At 43.4% G+C, this 26,029-nt stretch overlaps 1 protein-coding gene across 1 annotated transcript in view; it reads right to left on the reverse strand.

Moving 5' to 3' along the window:
• Positions 1-26,029, reverse strand: part of LOC122793028 (ras-related protein Rab-5A-like) — a 741,974-nt gene that overhangs the window by 105,682 nt on the left and 610,263 nt on the right. Inside the window, exon 4 of the mRNA XM_044060682.1 lies at positions 11,242-11,335. Within this exon, the coding sequence (XP_043916617.1) occupies positions 11,242-11,335 (94 nt within the window). The remainder of the gene's footprint in view (positions 1-11,241; positions 11,336-26,029) is intronic.

Genomic DNA, 26,029 nt, shown 5'->3' on the forward strand with positions numbered 1-26,029 from the left:
GGCTTTTGGGGGTAGTTCCTATGGAATCTATGAACAGGTGAAATCAATAAATGTTTCAGATTCTGTAAGTCTTTTCCTTTTTCCTGCAGTGACTTAAGTAACACTGTAGAGGCAGCTAAAAAGAGTGATGATTTATCCAAAGGGGCATCTAACAATTTATCTTGGACATCCAAAGGCAAAGCTTGGAGTCTCAACCATGAGAACCTCCTTAAGACACAGAACCAGAAGCAGCTGATTTGGAAGGGGCTTCAACAGCATCATAGCTGCACTTAGAGTGCCTTGTCACCTGGGATTCTATGGACATAAGGGTATACAGCTGAGCCTTAGCTGGTGAGTCAGGCATGTCAGACAGAGGAAGTCAATTTTACTTTGATTAAAAACCTGAAAAATAAACTTGTGTCTACTAGTCCTACTGGTGAATTTGGGGTTTTTAGTTTTTATTTTCACCAGTTTGCTACATTTATTTGGTTTCATGTCAGACAGCAGACTAGAGGCTACGGTCAGGGAATCCAGTGCAAACTTGGCCATATGAGTCTGGTAGTTAAGTGCTCTTATGGCCAAGGTGGAAAAAGTATACATCTTCTTCCTCAACCTATCCATGAAGATTATGTAATATACATATGAACTAATGCAAAAATGACCCTTACTGCTAAAATTAACAAAGGAAACAATACAAAACAAACAACAAGAGGTAAAACAAAACACACACAGCAAACAAAAATACAGCAGAATATTACAGACTGAACAAACCAGGTAATTAAAACCATACTGATAACTACCTACCTAATTTTGAAACTGGCAGAATGACAGATTGTATTGTGGACTCTCTCCTTAGTTAGGTTTGCCCATCTCCACTCCCCCACTTCCCATCCACACCGGTCCTACATTTATTTCACAAGTAGCCCTTGCTATTCATCTATGATTTAACCTATCAGTTTTTGTCTTACCTTTTCAAAGTTCCTCCTCCTACTATCTGACCTAACCTATCACCTAAAATTCTGCCTCCATGTACTCCCCCACTTAGGTTATAATTATAATAACCAACTCTCTCCACATCCCATTGCCTCTATACACACACTGCACAACTACCTACCAATTCTCCTAAAGCTCCTCCCTTACCTGACACCCTGTCTACATTTGTTATATTTCCTCCTACTATCTCTGCACTAACTTCACCACTATCTTCCTGCCCTCCCTTTCCCCCTCACTAGCACTTTAATTCCAAATCTACTCATCCTCATTCCTGTAGTACATCATTTACAGTGAACATCAATCACCTACTGACAATTCTCTCTCACCCACTAACATTAAACACAAATGTATGCTTCTCCCATTTCATCTCATGTTATCATGTGCCTATCCTTCCCAGTGTCCTAACCACCACCTCACTGGGCCTTCATAGGATATTAGTAAATCCTTAAACATTATACTCATTTCAGACTTATTTAACATATATACTTAATATATATATTCCCACCATTACATCAAACACAACATACTTAGCACTTATCTATACAAGATAAAGTACAGAATGCTTACTACTGCATCAAAAGAATCAACAGTGCAGTCTTACTTAAAAAATGTCATCACAAGTGGTGACATACATCCCAACCCTGGACCTGATCAATCATCTACATCTTTATTTCAACTCCTATACCCTCTCAACATCTAAAAATGGTCTTCTTAAATATCAGCAGTATGCTAAATAAAATAACTGTATTCTACCCAATATTCTCCAGATATTGTTGCTGTTAATAAAACATACTCAAATCCCAAATAAAGGGCTCTGAAATTTTTCCCTCTAGCTTTAGTACCTTATGCTCTGATAGAATACAAAAAAAGCAGGTTTGGCCATTTAGTACCCTAACACATTTGACCTTTCACCAAAATTTTCATACAGGAGAACTCATTATTTCCATACTAAAATTAAATAACCATAAAAACTATGCATTATTGCTATCTACATTCCACCTGGAAAACAACATTCCCATTCTGGAAGACATCTTCCACTGGACATCTAATAATATACCTGATGAAACCACTACACTTGGTGTCATCAACACTGATTGGTAATCTATTGTATCAGATTATCCCTTTGCTACTATACACCTCTTCAACTTCACCTAACTTATAACCTCCCATACTTGCTTTAATAATGTTAGTAACACTGGCACCTCTCTTGACTGGATTCTAGCCTTACAACCAGATCATTACTGCTCACAGGGGAAAAAGGATCTGCTAAAATGCAGTTTAGAGAGAGCAACATATACTAAAGCAGCAATCAGTTTCTATAACAAAGCATCTGACTACAACATATGACAACAAGGGGATACTGTACATTGAGTTTTTTTTTCCTGATATACAGTGATGTGCAATGCCTACAGAAATAATAGCTGTATAAAATCTTACCATAATCATAGATGTCCTTCTCTTCCATATGCTGCAGTATTCATCATGTTAGGGAGTCTGCCTCCAGCTGACTTGTATGTCTGGCCAGTATACAAACATCTACATGCTACTGCGAGGTACGTGTGATTCTGCACATCATCCCCTATATGTTGGTCATAAAGAGATGTCAGGTATAAAGCAGACATCAGCAGAAGAGTCTGGGAGCTCTGAAAAGAGTTTTCCTGCATCTGAAAGGAGAGACAGGGAGTACTTTGCCATGTGGGTCTGGTAATTAACTGCCTGGAAGGCCAGAGTGGCAGAAGTATAAACCTTGTTCCCCAGCCTCTCCATAACCTTGCTCTCTATCACAGGGCAGTAAGGAGGTGGAAGGTAGTAACTTGAAAGCCTTATCAACTGAAACTGAAATGGTAGCTGGATCTGCAGACCGAGCTTTGAACAGGAACTTGGAGTCCTCAGGCACCTTGTAGAACCTGCCAGGGCACTTGGATGCAGCTGTAAATACATTCAGGAAAGCTGTCAGAACTGGGGAGATGGCAGAAGGGGATGGAGAATCCAAGTGCAAGAGGTCATAATACCTCTTTTGTATATCTGACACTTGAGAACAGTCCCACTTAAAAAAGTCTTTCCTTTTTCTGGATAGTTTCTCCAAATGAAATATCCTCCCCAGGTGAATCTAAACCATTATATTCCACTTCTGGGGAGGCATACCCCAGGGGGGAAGCTATTTGGATGGAGTAGGCCAATGAGTCAATCTCCTGAAGTTTACTCTTCATCCGAAGAGGTATCTGCAGCTGTCCTCTTGAAGGCAGTGGAAGGAGAGAAGGCCTGCAGTGGGACAGAGGAAGGTGAGGACTGGCGCAGGGCCATGAAGGCACTGAAAAGGCTTCGTTAGAAAGCCTGCCAATCAGAAGTTTGCTCTTGTGAAGCAGGAGCAACATGCTTTGTCTTTCTCTTCTTAGGAAGGTGGAAGGGCCTGACATCAGCTCACACTCCACTGCATCAGAAATCACATCCTCATGCACAGTGACTTGGGTGATGCCACGTGGACCTTCAGAAATAAGAACCGTGGTCCTCTCTTTTCACCTGAATTGGATGCCTGGCACTTCCTTCACGGACATGCTGGTAGACTCCTTCATGGCTTCCCCTGTGGTACTTCTGAAGGGACATCCACTGCCTCTGGTACGGCCGCCGGGCCTACATCAGCCTCAGAAGACATGCCCAGAAGAGAGGGCACAGCTGGAAGATCAGGCCAAGGTTTCTTGGCCTTTTTCACTTGGAGCTTGTCCGAAGGACCCAACATCACCTCCATCTCCCATGCCAGACACTTATGGCGTTGGTTCTCTAGGTAGAGTTTGAGCAACACTAAACGGCTCCCAAGAGTTTTAGGGATAAATAACTTACAGATAGTGCAAGCAGTGTGATCGTGGTCTGGGCCTAGACAGAACATGCAGAAGTCGTATGCATCTTTATGTGGAATCTGCCCTCCACAGTGACACTTGCCCTTCCTAGCTGACATGAAATCACCCAACAAACAAGCAATAGCAACAAAGGATTTAAGAAAAAAAACTCAACGGGGTAGTTATCTGAATCAAGGTTCAGAATGGATCTGGCAAGGAGACGTTTGGAATGGGCAATCAAACAGGCAGCAGAAAAGTTCTGAAGTTGATGCATGCTGACAACTACTTTATACCTATTTCTTTATGACCGAAGTACACTGGATGTGTGGCGTCATATGTACCTTGCAGTAGCATGTGAACTTTTGTATACAAGCCAGATGCACGGGTCAGCCGTAGGTGGACTCCCTAGCATGATGAATACTGCAGCGTATGAATAAAAGAACATCTCCATACAAAAGTAAAATGTGCAGAGGACAGTATATACAATGACTAAAAAACAAAACAAACAAAAAAAAATCGTATTTATGTGACTGCATATAGTTTCATTTTGTGTTCATAAAAAGGAACCCAAGCCTTCCTACACGTGTCAGTAAAGTTGTGAATAGCTTTCCATTTTAATAAGATGACAGTAATGTATTAATAACAGGCCTGCTACTGTAGAATAACTGTTTTGTAGTGCATAGAATACTGTGATTACGCTCTGATATTTAGAAAAAGACAAATCAGTTAAGCACTAGTGTGACGTGAGACCCAATCTTAAATGTTATGCATCACCTGTTAGGCCTAGGGCTAGGCAGTACAATCTGCCTGTAGTGACCAGCAAATGACAGTGGCAGAAGAAAAGATTTGACTCTGCCTGCTACAGGTACCAATAACGTGCCCCTAACTTCCTCTGAGAACTTAGAAAGTTGCTAGGATAACAGGCTGTAGGCTGTATATTTGCATGCATTTTCTAAAGGAAATGCACTCAAACTCAAATGTATGTCATTATTTAGTGACTTCAGTCCTCAGTGGCTTGCCCATAAACCACAGATTTTATAAGGAACAGACCAAAAATATGAAGCAGTAATCTGGATATTCTGTGAAAATATAGACTTTTGACAGTTGAGATACATGAAAGATAAGTGTAAGCATAATGGACTGTGCTAGACTGCTTTTCTGACACCATCCTCCAAGTGTTTTTTTTCCCCTTTAACTAGTAGTACATGGAGCAGATAAAGCTACACACATTACAAAGAATTATGATCCCGTCACTGATCATAACCTTGAACTGCGTTCTCGATATGGATGCCAAGACTCCCTCTTGAGGAGAATTTCTTGGCATCTATGTCTCGAACACATAAACAGGTTATGATCAGCGACCCAAATATAATCCTGTGTGTTGCACTTCCTCAGAGTAGCATGTAGCGCTCAACTGTCCCTGATTTGTCTCATATTTTTCCTGGTTCCTCATCCAATATTTTATTTTAAAATAAATAAATGAGGATTACAGTGAGTCAGTAATGTCAGACATTACATTTCCATATTTCTTACTCTTCATGAAACGTGCTGAAACAAAACCTGTTGTTCTATTAACTAAATGAGTTAAGAGTAAGGTTTAAAAATTGTCCCTGATTTATGGCCTTTCACCCTTATTATGTTATTCACTTTGTATACTAGTGCCAGCAGTTTTAATGACTGAACATATCTATACTGCATGGAAGGGATCGTATTAAAAAAAAATATATATATATATATATATATATATATATATATATATATATATATATATTAATTAGTTAGTATGAAACATTACTGAGAGTAGTGGTTTCTGAATAAAGCAAACTTTTACCATCCCACCCCATCATGCAAACTTTTTACATTCAACTTCCTGAGTTACATCTACAGAAACTAGCCTAATTTAACTATACCATATAGAGTTATGGTCATGTGAAAGTAGATGAAACCACCTCACTGCCAATCAGTTACTGTACAGCATTCCAAATTCAGGCTGTACATACCATTACAGATGCAAAATTACATACCCGCCATTCATGTATACCACAATGTTCAAGAAGCATCAAGGAGTGGCTTCTGCCAGTTTCTGAATTCCACTTTAAAAAGTCTGATATTAGCTGGTGCCATGGCATGCAGAGGGATAAAGCTTGATTACAGCCCAGGCTACAAGTTCCATTAGTGCCTCAAGCACCTGAGGTGCTGACAGGGAAGGATGGGCATGCACTTGCACACACCACACAGTTTATCCCTGGCAGAGATTCAGGACATGCTGGGGGGGGGGGGCATGGTCCTAAGGGAGAAACAAGTGTGGGTGGGGGATTTTGGCTGAGTCAGTCCAGAGGAAGGACAATAAACCAACATGTCCACACTGTACTTCTGCCTCTGGACATCAATAAGTGCACGAGGGAAGAAAGGTTAAGGCATAGAAAAACACTCCTTGGCAGCAATGTGGCCGTGCAGTAGCAGCATTATCCAGTCTCCTCACTGGGGTCAGATGTGGGCTGAATGTCATAAAAAAAAAGTCTGACATTATGGTCATCTTTTGCAATCTAGAAGGGTATAATGCACTGCACTAATCTGTCTTCTGCAGGTTTTTGCAGTTTATTACACCTGAGCAATTCACAAAACTGCATCACTACAAAGATACAAAGTACTGGCTTATAGAGCAGACAGTGGTCTTGCTGGCAAAGACAAAAGCAAATGTAGCATTCTGGGGACACACATAATCCTAATTAGCCAAGTCCTCTCTGCCAAGAAATATCTCTAGCATCTAAATACTGCAGTGGAGAAATTATGAAAATAGCTCTACAGTGCTACCTAGAACATGAAGCAGGTAAACGTGCGCGCTATCTTTTGACAGCATGCATTTAATCACATCAGTAAAAGGTTTGGGGCCATTAGTGCCTCTGCAGGTAAGTACTGTGAAGCCGTCCAAATGTGTGGAGTGCATATTTTATATATATAAATAAAATATCATGTAGTAAAGCAGCCAACTCCCTTCTAATAGCTCACATTAACATCAGAAGTGTCAATAACAAAATTCACCACCTCCATGCTCTCCTACACTTGCACTCATTTGATATATTATGCCTAACAGAATCATGGCTAAAACCCTCAACTCAAGACCAAGAAATTACCCCTCCTGGCTATAACATACTCAGATATGACCGAATAAAGAAGAAAGGTGGTGGTATAGCCATTATCTATAAATCTAACCTACAAATTACCCTCTTTAATGAACTTCCATTAACAGGCCACAAAGCTGAAATTTTATCAATCAAACTACAGATAAACAACAAAAAAGCTATCTATCTTATTTGTATGTACCTTCCCCCTGGCAATAATATTCCAGTTCTAGAAAACTTACTTAGTTCCCTTTCAAACCAACTACCCCAAGAAACCATAATACTTGGTGATTTCAACATAGACTGGAAAACCTGTGCAGCTCAGCAACCTACTAACCATATTAATCTCCATGGTTTCTCACAATTAATAACAACTCCAACTAGAATCCATAAACCAAATAAGAAAGAAACAATTTTGGACTGGATTCTTATTAATAACCCCCCTAGCAACTATACTCCAGGGACCCTTCCTGACAGTATTAGTCATCATATACTTACATACATCATCAGACGAAAGTTAAATATTCCAAATACTCATAAACTAAGAACATGTCGCTCAAAAAGATCTTTCAACCCTGATAAATTCCTTGCTGAATTACAGGCATGTGACTGGTCGCCGTTGACACACCTTAATGAAGCTGTGACCTATTTTAACACTAACTTTCTGCAAATCCTTGATTATCATGCTCCATTTTGCTCTACCAGGATAAGAGCCAAGACTGCCCCTTGGCTAACTAAGCAAACAAAAGAAAAAATGATCCTTAGAAATAAAATTTGGGCTAGATGGAGAGTTACCAAATGTCCATCTGATCACCTCCTCTTCAAACAGTTAAGAAATACCACCAAGAAAGATACCCTTAGAGACAAAAGGGAATTTTATCTTCATCTACAAAATACTACTCAAAATACCCCTCAAAAATTATGGTCAGGTGTTAATAAACTTCTTAAACCAGGACACTGTCCTACTCCTATCCCTTCAGGATTTAACCTCAACAGTACTACTCAGATCCCAAATGCCTTTAATAAGTACTTTACAGAAGCCATTCTAACCCTAGCCAACTCACTACCTACACCTACTACATCCTCACAAGATATCTCTTCAGCCTCGTCTAACGCCTTTCAAATTCAACCCGTCTCATCATCTATTATTTACAAGCTTCTCATCAAACTCAAACCTTGTACCCCATCTGCTGACCAACTCCCATCTGAATACTTACAAATTGCCGCAAAAGCTATTTATCACCCAGTATCTATTCTGATTAATAGGACCATCTCTGAAGGAAAAATCCCTACCATTTGGAAAATATCTCATATAATTCCTCTACATAAAGGGGGCTCTTCTTTTGAGCTCTCTAACTATCGCCCTATTGCCTTACTGTCCCCATTAGCTAAGATAATGGAAAGATGCATGCACAAATAATTTCTTAACTACCTTCTTCAAAACAAACTTCTAGCTGACTGTCAACACGGTTTCAGGCCTCACCATAGCACTACAACTGCCCTCCTTTCCTTTGCTGACTCCATTAATAATAATCGAAATAATAATCATTTCTCATCTGCACTATTCATAGACCTATCAAAAGCTTTTGATATGGTTAACCATAATATACTTCTTGAAAAACTCAACCTCTTCTCTCTCTAAGCTCACATTATTTACAGTGGTTTAGAAGCTATCTCGAAAACAGGCAACAAGCAGTGCTTTGGGAGAAAAACCTATCATCCCTACTCCCAGTAAATGTAGGTGTTCCACAAGGATCAATCCTTGGACCCCTTCTTTTCTCATTATTTATTAATGACCTTTATTTGAATGTGCCACAAGCGACCTGCATCCAATATGCAGATGACTCGACTTTGATCTGTTCTGCTATAAACATTTCCTCCCTCCAATCCATCACCCAAACAGCTTTCCATAACGTTGAGAAGTGGTTTATGCAACACTGCCTCCTCCTTAACCCCCAAAAAACTAAGCTTCTTCTCTTTACTCCTACTAATAAATCTCCTACACCATTCTTCACTCCTACTAATAAATCTCCTACACCATTCTTCACTATCTCCTCAAATAATTCTACCTGTATTAACCTCGATACAACCACTCGACTATTAGGCGTAACCATTGACAACCATCTTAACTTTGATGACCAAATTAACGCTACTATTAAAGCTGTTAATAAAAAAATTGGGACACTCTACAGAATTAAACCCTTCCTTAACCCAGCAGCTAGAAAAACCATTGCACAGACCCACCTGCTTTCCACCCTTTTTTATGCTTCAGCTATATATACTACCTTATCTAAAACCAACATTACCAAACTCTCTACCTGCTATAATAGTACAGCCAGATTCATAAATGCTACTCCCGATAGAACTCACCACTGTCAAAACCTAAAACAACTAAATTGGCTAGAACTAAAAAAACACTTACTCTATCAACAATTACTTGTCATTCATAAGGCCCTTCACTTCCCTGATAATACTCCAAGCCTGGCTAAACTGATTTCTCCTTATAAAAACCTAGCCACACTTCGCTCTGCCAATAAATTCCTAGTATCTACAACTAAATCATACAATAAAGCTGGGGATGCATTATTTTCAAATTCCATAGGTAAACACTGGAATTTACTCCCTCATGAAATAGCTACTCAAGAGTCTACCTCTCTATTCAAAAGACATATCAAAGAACATCTTAAAACTCAATGGCTATGTCCTTGTACTAATCCCGACTGAAAGTAAGTCTCAATATACCTTATTTGACTTCTCGTCCCATTACTGAGCTCCTACCTAGACACTTCCTAGTGCTAAGAGTTGCATCTCAAAAGTATGCCTTCTATTATTTTAAACTTCAATATTTTCTTTTTTTTAATTGGTGTAACTTGTCGTATAAATATTTACATTGTTTTTGTAATTCTCTCTTGTACCTTGTATATTTTTATGAATAATAACTTTTTCTTTGCTAAATATCATTGTTATTTTTACCTGTACTGGAGCTTTTCTCCCCGGGCCTCTGCTGTAAACGGATATATGTCCAGTTAGACTAGCCCGGTCAACAAATGTAAAATAAAATAAATAAATATTTTTTTACGTACATATATATATATATATATGTGTGTGTGTGTGTGTGTCTATTTTATACATATATATATATATATATATATATATATCTACATCTACATACACACATGCACACACACACATTATATATAGAGATATGTGTGTGTGTACATCGGTAGCCGTGGTAGTGCAGCGGTTAGCAATGTCACCTCACAGCAAGAGGTTTTCCAGTTCGATTCTCGGCTGGAATGCCTTCTGTGTGGAGTCTGCATGTCCTCCCTGTGGTCAAAGTGAGTTTCCTCCAGGTGCTCTGATTTCCTCCCACATTCCAAAGACATAGTGGATTGAACACTTTAAATTGGCCGTAGGTGAGAGAGAGTGTGGGAAGTGAGTGGTACAAATGATCTACCGTGGCAAGGTTAGCCACCGAGCGGTGTAAAACTTTGGCTCGAGATAACTGTCACTACTGAAGTAACACCCTAACCCCATGTGCAAAATGAAAAAAGGGGTGGAGGATGATATATATATATATATATATACACATACACACACACACACACATGAATATGTACCACACATATACACACACTAGTAGGGGGTATGTCTACAGATGACTGGACGTCAGTTTGTGTGCTGAAAGGTACCTGCAACTCTGATGTAAGGGCTGGTAGGGGTAACAATGCAGTTATGCCTATCGGCAAGGTGTCAAATTCAGACATTATGATGAGCTGCTAATGAGCTGCAGCTCAGTGTAGCTTTACCATGTAACACCAGCAAATACCACTTGTGATCAAAAGAAGACAGACATCCCAATCTGTATGTTAACGTTTTCGTTCTGTTTATTCCAACTGAACTTCTTCAGGAAAAAAAAAAAAAAAAAATGTCCCGAACTGCAGATTATCACTGTTGCTGTATTGGGCAGTCGATGTTGCCCAATTAGCCTTGGCAGGGATAATTCTTCTGAATCCAGGGGATAATTAGCAAGATCACAGCTTAAAAAAAAACTACAATGTTATAGCCGTCTTGAAACTGTTAAGATTTGTCGTACACTGCCTGCTAATCTGAAACTTGTTTTTTGCACCATTCTCTGATGTTGTGAGCCAACAGCCTGAGAGCCAAATGACAACCTCAAATTTAGTTTCTGAGGTAGATAGGGATTCAGCAATGCAGCACATACCTCAAATTTAATTTCAGAAGGTGGCAGAGATTCAGCAATGCAACACATTACATAACAGGAAAGGGAAGTTTATATAAAATGTAATTACCTATTGCTAAAAACAGTTCGTTAACATTCATTGCAGTCTTGGCTGATGTCTCCATGAATAACAGGCCACTGTCTTCAGCATACGACTGTGCTTCCTGTAACAGAATAAATGCATCACTGAAAGTTATCTTGTCTCCAATCCATGCTGTGTTACTTTTCATAAATAACAACAAAGCCTTTTAAGTAGAACTAAAATATCTGCGCACAGTAACTACAGCTACTGCAGTGGCAGGCCCATTTCTTATTTATTTTCCTGTTTATCTTGTTTGCTGTTTTCACTTCTCATTGTCTTTACATTCCTCCATAATCTCGGGTCCCTCTCAGTTTGCCTTATTTTTTAGACTCCATTCATATCTATATTGTGCACTTCTACATCCTATTTGCAGCATGCTTTCACTACCTCTTAAGAGGTTGTTTAGAAAATCTGCCATATTTTAGTGACTTCTTGTGCATTTGTTTTAACCCATTCAGCTGCATAGAATGACAATGTATTAAGAAACACATTTAAGATGAAAAACTACCCTCAGTACTCTATTCTACCTGTGAAATAGCCGAATATTTCTTGTGTTGCATAATGACTGAATGCAAAAATATTACAAGTTACTCTGTGTAGAACTTATGAAGACCCTGGTCTACTCTGTCCTTTTCTGGGCCGCCTTCATCTAGTCTGTGTTACTTTCCAGGGCGAGTTTCAAGAACTTCATGCACCAGCCTGGCTTTGAAGGTGTACAGTAAACGACTCTGACTATGACCTGGGTGACCCAAATTTAACAAGCAACAGAGGTGCCTGATGAAGATGGTTGGAGAAAGAAGACATGACAAGGCTTTTCTTGCTTGCCTCTCTTCAGGAGAGGTCATGATGATGTGGTGGCAGAAGGCATTCCACTTTCATAATCACAGTGGCAAGTTAAAATAGTGTGTGGAACCTGGGTTACTTATGTTGATGGGCTTGGAGGTGCTTCCATCCTTGGACCCAGAATGGAGATGCTTGATGCTCCAGAAGGCCATGCTTCACAGCATGTATTAGCAGTTGTGTAAGAACTTACCATAAAGAAGCCTGACTGATCACTGCTGCAGTATTAATAATTTATGAGAAGTATCCTCCTGCCAAGGATACCATAAATCTGCCAGCATGCCATAGCCCTAGGCGTCTTCCTCTCATGCTAGTACATAAGGGATGTGCAGACATGAGAAACCTCAAGACTTTTCTTGCCCCAGACCAGAAGTAAGAGTTAGGTGAGGCAAAAAAGAGGAGAGATGAATGAATGTAAGTGGAAGTGGAGAAAGGACTAGGATTGCCTACCTTGTTCCAAAAAAGAAACAGAAGGGTTAAAAGGAAGGTGGCTGCTAATATTATAACAGTGAACAGTCCAACATTTACTGTTATGGTAAGTTCTTACACAACTACACTACATGTCCTTCTCTGATCACTGTTGCAGTAAATCTAGTTTTCCTAGACAAAGAGGGAAGATGCCCATGTTATTACTGAGGCCCATAATGCTAGCCCGCCCCAAGTGAGTGTATGCTACTGTGCACTCGCTAATGAGGGTTTCCAACAGACAGTGCATTGGTGGGTCAAACTCGCCCTCAGGATGCTAAATAACATGGCTCCTCCTCCTCTGAGTGACTGTAGTTGTATATGTCCTACTCCATATTGCCCTCTCCCCAAGATAGGCATTGCCCATCATCCATTGCCAGCTCCATCAATCACCTAAGATACCACTTGAACTCTGGTCACCTGGACCATATTCAGGCCTTATCCTTCTATGTGATAGACAGTACAGTTTTGTACCTACCATAAATGCAAATGTAAGAGTGTAAACACTGCTGCACTCATTACACTTGGGTTATCCCGCCGTCAGGCGGTTCCCCAGTCGGCCTGAGTTCCAAAGTCTTGGTCTGGTGACGGTTGCTGTCGCCTCTTTCCGGATGTCAGTGCGACAGGGGTGTATAAGATGCAGCCGACGCCATTTTCTTCAGTTTTTCTTAACCCAGATGTCAGGTGCCCCCAAATAGCTAGGCAATTCAAATTGCTAGTAAAATATACAAAAGAAAAGCAACCAACCATTTTCAGTTACCAGCAAATACTCCCCATAGGTAGTAAAGGGTAAATGACCTAGGTACATATCAGAAAGTAAGAGGGGAAGGAGGGAGGGTAACCTGGACTGCAGCAGTGTTTACACTCGAACATCTACATTTATGGTAGGTACACAACTGTACTATGTTCATCGTGTTACACTGCTGCAGTCGTTACACTTGGGTGGAATCCCAAAGCTGAGGTAGGGAGGCTGGATCTATAAGGCATTAGGGGTGGCTATAAGGCCCTGCAGCACAGCAGTGGCGAAGCCAGCTCTGGATTTGGAGTATAAAGGCAAATGGTAATGCTTGGTGAAGGTATGCACAGAACTCCATGCTGCTGCTTCCAAAATATCCTTGGTAGGTACTCCTCTGAGGTAGGCAGTTGAAGTGGCTGTTGCCCTGGTGGAGTGTGAGATCTAATGCTACTAGGTACAGGTTTCCCATGGTGAGTATAGCAGAAACATGTACAATGTCCTATCCATTTTGAAATAGTCTGTTTTGAAATGGCTTTTCCCTGTGCTCCTGCAGAATATGCTACTAATAATTGCTCAGATTTTCTGAAAGCTTTGGTTTTGTCCAAGTAGAAGCGTAACTGCCTGTGAATGTCCAAAGAATGTAGTAGTCTCTCCCCTTTGTTCTGTGGTTTTGGATAAAAAGTTGGCAAGTGAATAATTTGGTTTAGAGCCACACTTGATACCACCTTTGGCATAAACGTAGGGTTAGTTCTTAAAGACACCCTGTCCTGGTGGAAAATGAGGAAAGGTTCCACTACCATTAGTGCCTGTAATTCTGAAACTCTTCGTGCTGATGTTATTGCCAGTAGAAGAGCAGTTTTCCAAGAGATGTATTTTAATTCTGCTGTGTTAGCTGGCTCAAAAGGAGGTAAAGTTAATTTTTCCAAAACAAAGTTGAGGTCCCAAGCTGGTGTAGCTGCTCTACGGGGCGGTCTTATGTTTTTAGCCCCTCTGAGGTACTGTTTGAGCAAAGGATTAGAAAAAATTGATGGATCCGTGTTGTAATGAGCAGAAATGGCTGAGGCGTGGATCTTGATGGATGAGAAGGAGAGGCCTTTGTCCAGCATCTCAGTTAAGTATTAAAGTATCTGAGGAATGTTTGGGACAAGAGGGTCAAGGCTGTGCGCTTGGTTCCAGGCACAGAATCTCTTCCATTTATCCGAGTAGGCTTTCCTGGTGCTAGGCCTTCTGGCCTCCAGAATGACATCCATAACAGCTTTGGAGAGGGGCATTGCTTGCTTAACTTAGGAATTTTCAATGCAGCTAGGTTGAAGGTCTTTAGCTGGCTGTGAAGTATCTGATTGTTGTGCTGTGTCAGCAACTGTGGGATTTGAGGCAAAATCCAGGGTGGTTCTTGTGCTAAGTTCTTTATGATTGGGTACCAGTGCTGGTGTGGCCAGTCTGGTGCAATCAGGATCATCTTCGGCTCTTCTTGCCTGGCTTTTGTGAGTACCTTTGGAAGGAGAGGTAAAGGAGGGAAAGGGTATACTTGCGGGTTTTTCCGGCTGAATGAGAGGGCATCCACTTTCCATGCTTGTGGATGGTAGCTCCTTGTGCAGAATTTCTGTAACTGGCAGTTCATTGGGGATGCAAACAGATCTATGTCCGGGCTCCACCATTTTTGTGTTATCATTCTGAATATTTGTGGATTCAATTCCCATTTGTGGGGGTCCATGATGTTTCTGCTTAGGTCATCTGCCAGTGTGTTTTTCTCTCCTGGCAGGAATTGTGCTTGCAGATGAACTTGGTAGTCTAGAGCTGTGTTCCACAAGGTCATGGCTTGTCTGCAGAGGGGGTAGGAGTGTGTGCCCCCTTGCTTGCTTATGTACCACATAACTGTGGTGTTGTCTGTCTTCAGTAGTAGTTGTCCTGAATGTAGCAGATCCTTGAAAGCTATAATTGCATTTTGTACAGCTAGCATCTCTTTTTGATTGATGTGGAGATGTCTTTGCTCTGTGGGCCACTCGCCCTGAATACATTTTCCTGCCATGTGTGCTCCCCAGGTGTAATCCGATGCATCTGTTGTCAGGGTTTGCCTGGCTGTGGGTTGAGTAAAAGGCTGTCCCTTGTTGAGGTGACAAGCTTGAGCCCACCTTCGAAACTCCTGTTGAAGGCAAGGAATTAGTGGTATAACTGTTTCCAAACTTTGACAGTGTTGAGACCATACACTCTTTAGGTACCATTGTAGTTTCCTCATATGCAGTCTGGCATATGGAATTAGTAGTATGCAAGATGCCATGTAGCCCAAGGCCTGCAGAATTTTTCTTGCAGGGAGTTGGGTTCTTTGTTGCCATCAAATGAAAGTATTGAGTCAGTTGTCCTTGCTTGTCTGGCGTGAGATAAGCCATCTGGGCCGTTGTGTTCAAGTTGACACCCAGGAATATATCTGTTGTGAGGGCACTAGTTTTGATTTCTTTTCGTTTACTGTGTACCCCAGGCAACTTAATAACTTTTTACGTATGCCAGATGCTTTAGAAGAATGTCCTTGCTCTTTGCTTGAATCAGGCAGTCGCCCAGGTATGGATAAATTTGAATTCCTTTTTGCCTGCAAAATGCAATTACTGGTGCCAGGCACTTTGTGAAGACCCTGGGCGCAGTAGATAAGCCAAAGGGCAGTGCAGAGAATTGATAGTGCATTGAACCAGCTAGAAATCTGAGGTTTCTTCTGCAGTTTTGTCTGATAGGGACATGCAGGTATGCCTCCTTGAGGTCCAAAGTCACGAGCCAAGCTTTCTTGCCCAGCATGGGAAGAAGCTGCTGTAGTGTCAACATTTTGAATTTCGGAACATCCAGGTAAGTGTTTAGAGAAGAAAGGTCCAGAATGGGTCTCCAGGCTTTGTCCTTTCTGGGAACCAGAAAGAGTCTTGAGTAAAATCCTTGTCCTTGCTCCTGTGGTGGTACTTTCTGAATAGCTCTCATGTCCATGAGTGCTGTAATTTGTTTTTCAGCCTCTGCCCATTGATTTGGTGGCAGATTTGGTATTCCTTTTAACCTTGGCAGAGTGTGAAAGTGGAACCTGTAACCTTGAGATACAATGTTGAGAACCCATTTGTCTTTGGTGATGCAATGCCAATTGTGATAGAAAAGTGCCAGTTTTCCTCCTAAGGGGGCTGCCAAGAGACAGCTATTTGGCAGCTGCAGTGGAAAGTCATTGAGGCTGCTTTTTATAAGGTTGTGGCCTGTCTTCCCTTCTTTTTGGCCTGGTGTACCCCATTGTCGAGGCCTGTAAGGGCCTTGTGCCTGACCTCTACCTCTTGGACGTCTATATCTGCCTCCCTGAGGTCTGTCTGTGACTGGAAAGGACCAATTCTTTGTTGGCCAATTTCTGCTAAAACGAGGAGGCTGAACCTGTAAGAAATCCTTTACCGTTTTCATAGATTTTGCCTTATCCTCCATCTTCTTTAATACCTCTGCCTTAACTCCAAACAACACATCCCGCTGCAAAGGTGCATCCAATAATTTTCCTTTAACATAATCTGGTAACGTATGGTCTTTTAACCAAGCATGCCTTCTAATGACAGAGCATGTAACTGCTGCTCTACAGGAGGCCTCTAAGGAATCAAGCCAACATTGCAAAGTATGTTTTCCCACTTGTTCAGCTGCAAGCAATAAATCCTGCATTTTTTTAAAATTAGGAGGATCTGAATCTGGAAGCATATTTTGTTTCAACTGAGACATCAAAAATTGCTGATATTTTAGCATGTGAAACTGGCAATTTAAGGCTCTCATTGCTAAAGTTGCAGACGTATATACTTTCTTTCCCCACCTAATGCTCTGGAATCTCTGTCAGAGGGACTGGGTTTTTTGCTGATGAGGCCTTAATCCCTTTGGGTCGCCGAGAAATAGTTTCAGGGTCAGCAACAGGGCTTTTGTACAGAAATTTGTGAGAGTCAGGGACTCAATATCTATCAGGTTTAACTGGGGCTGGGGTTAAGGAGTCAGGGTTTAAGCTGGATTCCGTGTACACATCATCCACAATATCTAACATTGGCAGAATAGCAATGGGTCTGTGTTGAGGCAATAAAAGGAAGTCTCTGAGACTTTTCTTGGATTCTGAGTAATCCTGGCCTTCCCAATGGAAATGCTCCCTCATGGTATGTAAGGTCTCCCCAAAGATGTAGTCCTCAGGCGGAGAGGCTGAGGGAATTGATTCCTCAGCATGAGAATCCTCATAAGGGGGTAAAGAATATCCTAGGTTTGAGAATGAATCTGAGGAAATGGACACCTGGTCGGAAGATTCATAGTCTGCATCCTGTCTGGGCCTTTTATCAGGGGGGGGGGGGACCCCCCGATCAGGGTGATTAGGTCTTCGGCCATTTTTAGCATTTGTTTCTTAGGTATGGAAGCCTGTCCTGGAGAATGCTGTGTCTGTTTCTTTGTTTTTAAGGGGGGCTTAGACTTAGCAGAGGGTTTAATGGTTAACTGGGTAGGTCTGAAAACACCCTCTGAAGCTGTGGATTGCTCAGCTACTTCGGTTCCCTCTGAAAGGTGAGTTTCGGTAGGCTGAAAACCTAAAGCATTCGAAGGCCCAGCCAGCCCCACGTGAGAGTCGGAGGCGGTCTGTGGTTCTGTGGAAGCAGTCGTCAGGGGCTGCGTAGGCGCCTCGCTGAAAACCGGAGAACTGGCGACCGGTCTAGAAGAGGCCTCGTCATCAGTTTTGGGACTCGGATGCCTGTCCTTGTCTTTGCGCTTTTTATGTATTCCGGTTGTCGGAAGTTCCGACGGCATGGTGTAATTGAATTTTCTGCCAATATAATGTCGGGCAAAATCAAACAGACGTTTAATAGTGTCCTTTTTAAACCTAACACAAAACAGACAACCAGTGACGTCGTGGTCTGGGCCTACGCATGGAATACAATAGGAGTGGAAATCCTTATGAGGTATTTGCTTCCCACAAGAACTTTTAGTTATGTACTCACCATAACTTCAGATGTTTGGGATCCATCTCGCCTACATTCTGACTGATGGGGTTCGGAGCCGATCCCTCGGCTCCGACTCGGCACGCTTATGCTATAGAGCGAGGCCTCTAATTGGCTGAGCTATCTTTATCCCAGGATGCACCACCACTAATCCCCCTGATCTTGTTTGTCCGCATTCATGCACACATGCACAGCTTGTTTATATAACATTGTTAGATGTTTCAAGATAAAACAACAGGATTCAGACCTTCTGATATCCTCTGATCTCCAAGGAAGGGGGAAGGAGGGTGGGTTATTAGGAATGTAGGCGAGATGGATCCCAAACATCTGAAGTTATGGTGAGTACATAACTAAAATATGTTATGTGATCCTATCTTGCCTACATTCTGACTGATGGGACAGCGTCCCTAGCACCTAAATCCCGGGTGGCTCATTGGAAAACACTCCTGAGCACTGTGGAACCAAATGAAGCTCGTCCTCTAGATGCCACATCTAATTTGTAGTGGGAAATGAAGGTGTGTGGGGAAGACCATGTAGCCGCAGCACAAATGTCACCAATAGCAAGCTTAGAATGAAATTCTACCGAAGTAGCCATAGCCCTTGTAGAATGAGCTTTGACAGAGTTGGTAAGCTCTTTGTTAGAATAAATATAAGCTTGAGTAATACAGTCCCTGATCCATTTGGCAATAGTGACCTTTGTGACAGCGTTGCCCAATTTGTTTTCTGCAAAGGATACAAACAACTGATCTGTTTTCCTTGATTGTTTGGTCCTATCTAAATAAAAACGTAACTGTCTGTGGACATCTAGTGTGTGGAAAATAAACTCCGCTTTATTGGAGTATTTTGGGAAAAACTGGAAGCTCTAACGATTGTTGCAAGCATAAAGTAGAACAAACTTTAGGAACAAAAGAAGGATTTGGTCTGAGGGATACCCTGTCTGTATGAAAAACCAAGTACGGGGGTTTCACTGACAAAGCTTGAAGTTCTGAAACCCTTCTGGCTGAAGTAATCGCCACTAGAAAGGCTGTCTTCCATGATAGAAACTTTAGATCACAGGTAGCTGCCGGTTCAAAGGGAAAGAAGTCAAGGCACGCAACACTATATCGAGATCCCATGGAGGTGCAGGATGAGGAATCGGAGGTCTTAATAGAGCAGCACCTTTCAAGAAGGTCTTACACAATCTGTTGCTCATTAAAGGTGGGTCTATGGATTCATGAAAATTAGAAATTGCTGCCAATTGTACTTTGATGGTAGAAACTGAAGAGCCTTGATTGAAAAGAGAGGTCAGGAATTTTAGTACTTCTGCCACGGGAGTAGAAATGGGGTCCAGGCCCCGGAGTTGAGCCCAAATAGCAAACCTTTTCCATTTGCTAGAATACAGTTTCTTTGTAGCAGACTTGTGGGCTGAAGATAATATGTGCACAACATCTGGATCCAGTGTATGACTCCTGACTATCATCGGAAGAGGAGGAGCCAGGCCGTCAATTTTAAGGTGTTTAGGGACTGGTGTAATAGTCCCGACTGATGAATCAGTAGGTCTGGGACCTGGTCCAGGAACCATGGACCTTCCACAGCATGTTTCCGAAGGTAGGGAAACCACGCTTGACGAGGCCAGTAAGGAGCAATTAAGATCATCTTGCTCCCTAAGAGAGATGCCTTTTGAATCACCCTGGGGAGGAGAGGAACTGGAGGGAAGGCATAAAGCAGGCCGGTGGGCCAAGGATGGACTAATGCGTCCATGGGGCTCTTCCCCGGAGCCGGGGTTAGGGAGAAAAATTCTTTGCACTCGTGATTCAGAGGAGTCGCGAAGAGGTCGCAACACGGAACTCCCCATTCGCTGAAAATCTGCCTTGTAACTGTCGTATTCAGAGACCATTCGTGACGAGAGAGGATGGTTCTGCTCAACCTGTCGGCTATGACATTGGATTTGCCCGGTATGTGAGTAGCCACTAGGAAGCGTTTGGTCGAGACTGCCCATTCCCAAACTCTCATGGCTTCTCTGCAAAGGGGATAGGATCTGGTCCCTCCCTGTTTGTTCAGGTACCAGACAACTGACATGTTGTCTGAGTGAACAGCAATTACTCCTTGAGGGAGATAATCGTGAAGGGCTCGAAGGGACAGGAGTACTGCCCTCATTTCTAGGATGTTGATGTGAAGAGGGGTCTCTTCCGGGTGCCATTTGCCTTGGACTGACCTGCCCAGGGAATGCCTCCCCCCCCCCCATCTGGGAGGCGTCCGTGGTCAAAGTGGCCGCCGGAGGAGGAAGAACAAAGGGTCGTCCCTGATCCAAATTGGAAGGCACTAGCCACCATCGAAGGTCCCGTTTGCAAGATTCCGTGATCCATATGAGGTGATTGAGAGGGAGTTCCTGAAAGGACCACTGAGTTGAAAGAAGCCACTGGAGGATTCTCATGTGCAACCTTGCCAAGGGAACTAGCAGAACTGTGGCAGACATGGATCCCAATAGCTGCAGGACCATTCTGGCTGGGGCTTTGGACCTGGGGAGTAAGGCTCGAACTTGATTTTGAATGGTTTGAATTCTGTCTGCAGGTAGATAGACCCACATCTGGTTTGAATCTATCTCTACCCCTATGAATCTTATTCTTTGAGATGGCCGCAACACAGACTTTGGCCAATTGAAGGTGATTCCAAGGGCATTGCCCAGTGATATAGTGGCTTGCAGCCTCCGCAGAAGTAGATGCTTGGAGGTGGCAGTTAGGAGCCAGTCGTCTAGGTACGGAAACACCTGGAATCCTAGACTTCTCAGGTGAGCAGTCACTACTGCCAAGCATTTGGTGAACACCGTGGGGGCTGTGGTGAGACCAAAGGGCAGCGCACGGAACTGAAAATGACTGCCTCCTAGGCTGAAGCACAGATGTCTCCTGGACGTTTGATGTATTCTGATATGATAATATGCGTCCTTGAGATCTATGGAGCACATCCAAACACCCTTCTCCAACAATGGGAGAATGGTTTGTAGAGTGACCATTCGGAACTTGGACTTCTTGACTGAACGGTTTAGGTTGCTTAGGTCCAAAATGGGCCTCAAGTCCCCGGTCTTTTTTGGCACCAAAAAGAATCTTGAGTAAGTCCCTAATCCGATCTGGTCTGCGGGGACCGGTTGGATGACTCCTTTTTGCAGCAGCTTTGAAATTTCTAAGGCTGCGGTATCCCGTTGACTGGGTGGCGGGTCCGGGATTTTTTTGGACTGAGGGGGGGGTCAAGAGAATGGGATGGAGTAACCTCCGGCGATAATCCGAAGCACCCATCGGTCCTGAGTGATCCCTTCCCAGGCCTTCAGGTGCTTCGAAAAACGACCCCCGACTGGCTCCGGAGCAGCACATCCGGGCAATCCCTCAGGGACTATGAAAAGCTGAAGAGCCACGAAAGGACTCGCGGTCTCCAGTGTTGCGAGGGCCTCTGCCGCCTCTGGGACGGCGTCTTCCGGATGAATTTCCCCCTCCTCTGCCTCTGGAGGGGGAACCTTCCTGCTGAGAGGGGTAAGACTTCTGAGATCTACGGAACCACATTTTCCCTCCTCTTTTAGCCTTGGGATAAGGCCGAAAGGGAGTGGAAAATCGTGCCCCTACGGCAGTCAGAGTCTTACCCTCCTGTTCACAGCGGTAAGTGTGTCTTTACCTTGGGTCCAAACAGGGAGGACCCATCAAAGGGGGCGTCGGCAAATGAAGACTTAAAGGCCTCCGCGAAATGACACAGGCGGAGCCAGGCTTGCCTCCATAGAGCAATGCCTGTACCCGCCGCTCTACTCGCCCCTTCGGCCGCATACGAAATGAGCCTCATGGACGAGTTCGAAATGGACGACATTGTAGCCAGCTGAGAGCCAACCGTCTGGGCCAGCTCCTCAGGCAGGTTACCTAAGAGGGTATCGGACAGCTCCTTAATCAGATCCCTCTGAAATCTCGTAAAGTGCGTCAGGTAGTTCAAAGACCTCAGCGTAAAGGCCGCTGAACTAAGGGTGCGCTTACCGTACTGATCCATGCTCCTAGACTCCTTATTAGGAGGATGGACGGACGTAGAAGCCTCTGCTACATCTTGCTGGGTAGCAGATGCCACCACCATAGCATCTACAGCCACATCTTTCGTAAGGAACTCTTTATCCGGGGGCGCAGAGAGAAATTTGTTCGGACGAGCGGGCACTGGTTCCACAGAGTCTGGGTGTTCCCACGCCCTTCGACAGATCAAGTCCAAGAGCTCGTCGAAGGGCAGAGACACCCAGGAGGCGGAGGGCTGAGCCCCGAAGGCCTTCAGGAACACCGACTCATCAGCAGAGGGAGGTTTGGACTGCCAGCCGCCTCGTTGTTTTAGGGCTTCCAGGATGTCTGCAAAGGAGACATCATCCGAGGACGACTTGGGGGACCCCTCTGCATCATCGAGATCAGTGTCAGATGTCAAAGACTCATCAGGGGAGTCAACGTGCTTCCTCTTGCACGTTCTCTTCCTGGGAGGTTCTTCCGAAGAGGCTTCAAAAGGACCTCCAGGAGGGGGAGAAACCCCAGCGGGGGTAACCTGAGGCCCGGGGGCTCCGCTGTCTACGGACAGGGGGACTGCCAATGACCCAGTCTCCAAATGTAGGGAAGGAGCTGGGGAAACTGTGGAGGTAGCCAAGGAAGATTTGGCTAAAGCACTCCTCATAGCCCTGAAGGCGGGACCACCAGAATCCTGGGAGGGTCCCCCCTCCGTGGCCACGACAGTGGACGGTACTCCCGCCGCCGACGCACCAAGAGGGAGACTTGGGACTGAAAGCATCAATCCTGAAGCCTCCCCCCCAGGGCCGAAGGAAGAAGTCCGTGCACTGAACTCCGACCCAAGAGCCGGAGTCGGAGCAAGGGTCGGGCCTGACCCTAACACCTCCACTGGTTCCACCGGCACCTACTCCAACGGTGCTGAAGCTGTTGGAGGAGGAAGTACAGTAGGGGAGTGGACCATCGGCTCCGAAGCCAAATGGGCTGGAGCCGAAACCATCTTTTGGAACACCGGAGACTGGAAGAGTCGAAGGAGCACCCTGTCGATGTCCGAATCAGACATCTTGGATGATCTCGAGGATACTGATCGGGCCCAAACCGATTTCTCCATCGGCTCTGAAGGGCTCGGGGACCAGCTCCGAAATGACTCAACAATTATTGGCTCCGAGGAAACCTTCAAGGAAATTTCCCTCGGCGCCGATAAGGACTTCGGCTCCGAGGGGGAAGAGTCTGAGCCGATGACCCTTATCGGCTCCAATATCAGTGGAGCCGATGAGGGTGACCCGCCTCTCGATGCCCCAGACCTCGGCTCCGAAACCAGAGGGGTCGAGGCTGGAGGCATCGAGGCAGACCGTTCCGACCTCGGCTCCGAAGTCCTTGGAGCCGATGGAGAAGTCTGCTTAGTTTTCTTAGCAGTCGGTTCCGACTGACTGGTTGGAGCCGACGCTTTCCTCTTTTTAGAAGGAGATGGAGAGGAAGATAAAGCCTCCTCGAAGGAAGGCTTGATTAATCCTTTGAGGATTAATTTGTTTTTCCTCTCCTGGAGGACTCTGGAGGAAAATGCATGGCATACACTGCATGATTCTTGCAGATGTTTAGCACCAAGACAATAGACGCACGAGGAGTGGTCGTCCGTTATGGACATTTTGAAGCCACACCTCGTGCACTTTTTAAACCCATGCTCTTTAGACATAATCAGGCTACAAAAAACAGATAACCACAGTAAACACTAAAGGGTTTGACACACAGGAACAAAACATATATATGCCACTAAGTGTAAATGTTTAAACTAAAGAACTTTTTTTTTTTTTTTTTTTTTACACACAAGATTGTCAGAAAGAGAAAGGGAAAAAAGGAGGGTCAAGACCCTCTAACTTAAACGGGTACTTGACCCACACACAACCACTAAAGTAGTAGTAACCACAGGGGAAGGCCCCTCTAACTTAAACGGAACCTTCTCTGACAGGAAAAAACACGAAAATTTTAACCAAATTTTAGAAAAACACTCGTACACAAAGAATAGCCGTTAAAACAGCTTTTGGGTTTAAATGAAGCAAATACTGACAGGAAAAAAGCCTAATATATAGTACTTAGACCAGCCAATGTTGAGACCATGTCCAAGCTCTGTAAGCGGCAAACGAGATCTGGGGGATTAGTGGTGGTGCATCCTGGGATAAAGATAGCTCAGCCAATTAGAGGCCTCGCTCTATAGCATAAGCGTGCCGAGTCGGAGCCGAGGGATCGGCTCCGAACCCCATCAGTCAGAATGTAGGCGAGATAGGATCACATAACATATACAGTTATTAACTTTTACTGACATCGGTCTGAGGCAAGAAAAATTTTCCCCAATGGGGTACTTAGCTTTATAGAAGACTTCGGTTCTGGATTCAGAATTAAAATCTCAGGAGTCGGCCGTCCGGCACTTGCGAACTGCTTCGGGCACCGCATGGCAAGAAAGACTGAAGAAAATGGCGTCAGCTGCATCTTATATACCCCTGTCGCACTGACGTCAGGGAGGAGGCAACAGCAACCGACACCAGACCAAGACGGCAGGATAACCCAAGTGTAATGACTGCAGCAGTGTAACACGATGAACATCTGGCTTCCATACTCTCTATTTTTTTCCCTTAACATCTGGTCCAAACAGGGTGGACTCAAAACAAGTGTTAAGGATTCTCACTTTAAAATCTTCAGTAGAAAGTAGAATCTGTGTGTGTGTTTGTGTATATATATATATATATATATATATATATATATATATATATATATATATATATATATATATATATATATATATATGGATCTACTTTTTAAGCTCGAAGTTTCAAAGCTTCGAAATGCAAATGGTTGACATCATAAGATCGAAGTTTTGAAACTTTGAAATTGTAATTAAAAAAAACCTCACAACCCCCTCCCCCCAAAAAAAAACAAACAACCCCCCCCCACCTCCTGCTAAATTAATAAATAGACCAACTCTGAGATCACACTACAGTGAAGAAAACAGTAAATTTCCTGTTATGTGCTGTAGGGGGATCATCATTCAAAACGTTCACAGTTTCAAAATGTCTATTCTATGGTCTTTGCAGTTCGAAGTTTTGAAACTTCGAGCTTGTGAAGGGAATCATATTTGTTTATATAACCTCATGTTGTGATGAATCAAGTGAGGAATCTTCCTCCGGTTTTGAGCCCAATACACAATATGTCTCAGATTCACCAGTGTCCAAGAAAAGTAACACACCTATCCCTTTAGGGGTAAGCAAAAGTGGGGGGAGGGGCAGGAAACACAGGGGTAGACAGTATGGAAGAGCTGCTAAAGCTCATGGTACAGAAGTAGAATACAACAATGCAGTAAACATTTCATCTATTGAACTGTCTCCTACTCATGTTAAATTACTCAATAAAGGTTTAAATTTTATACCTGGTTTTTATGTGCCTGAAGACAATTTTACACAGGATATCTCTGTTTTTTGTAGATCGCTTAACCTGAAACTATTTTTCCATACAGCATCCGATTTGGAACCACAACATGAACTTAGATATCACAAATGAATTTCGCTCCACCCATGCATCCCAATGTATTAATGTTTCAAAATTCAATTCTCAAAGATCTACATTTCAACCATAGGGAATATCATGCGAAATCCAATAATTTGTCGAGAAATGAGATGGATATCCTACAGGAATTGGGTGCCAATCATGAATTGGTAACATTGCCAGTAGACAAAGGTGGGTCTCTGGTGGTACAGGATTGGTCCCAATATAACATGGAAGCAGTGAGACAACGTTCTGACAAT

This window comes from Protopterus annectens, chromosome 2.part0 (assembly GCF_019279795.1).
Source record: "Protopterus annectens isolate FY-2018-M chromosome 2.part0, PAN1.0, whole genome shotgun sequence".
Lineage (NCBI taxonomy): Eukaryota > Metazoa > Chordata > Ceratodontiformes > Protopteridae > Protopterus > Protopterus annectens.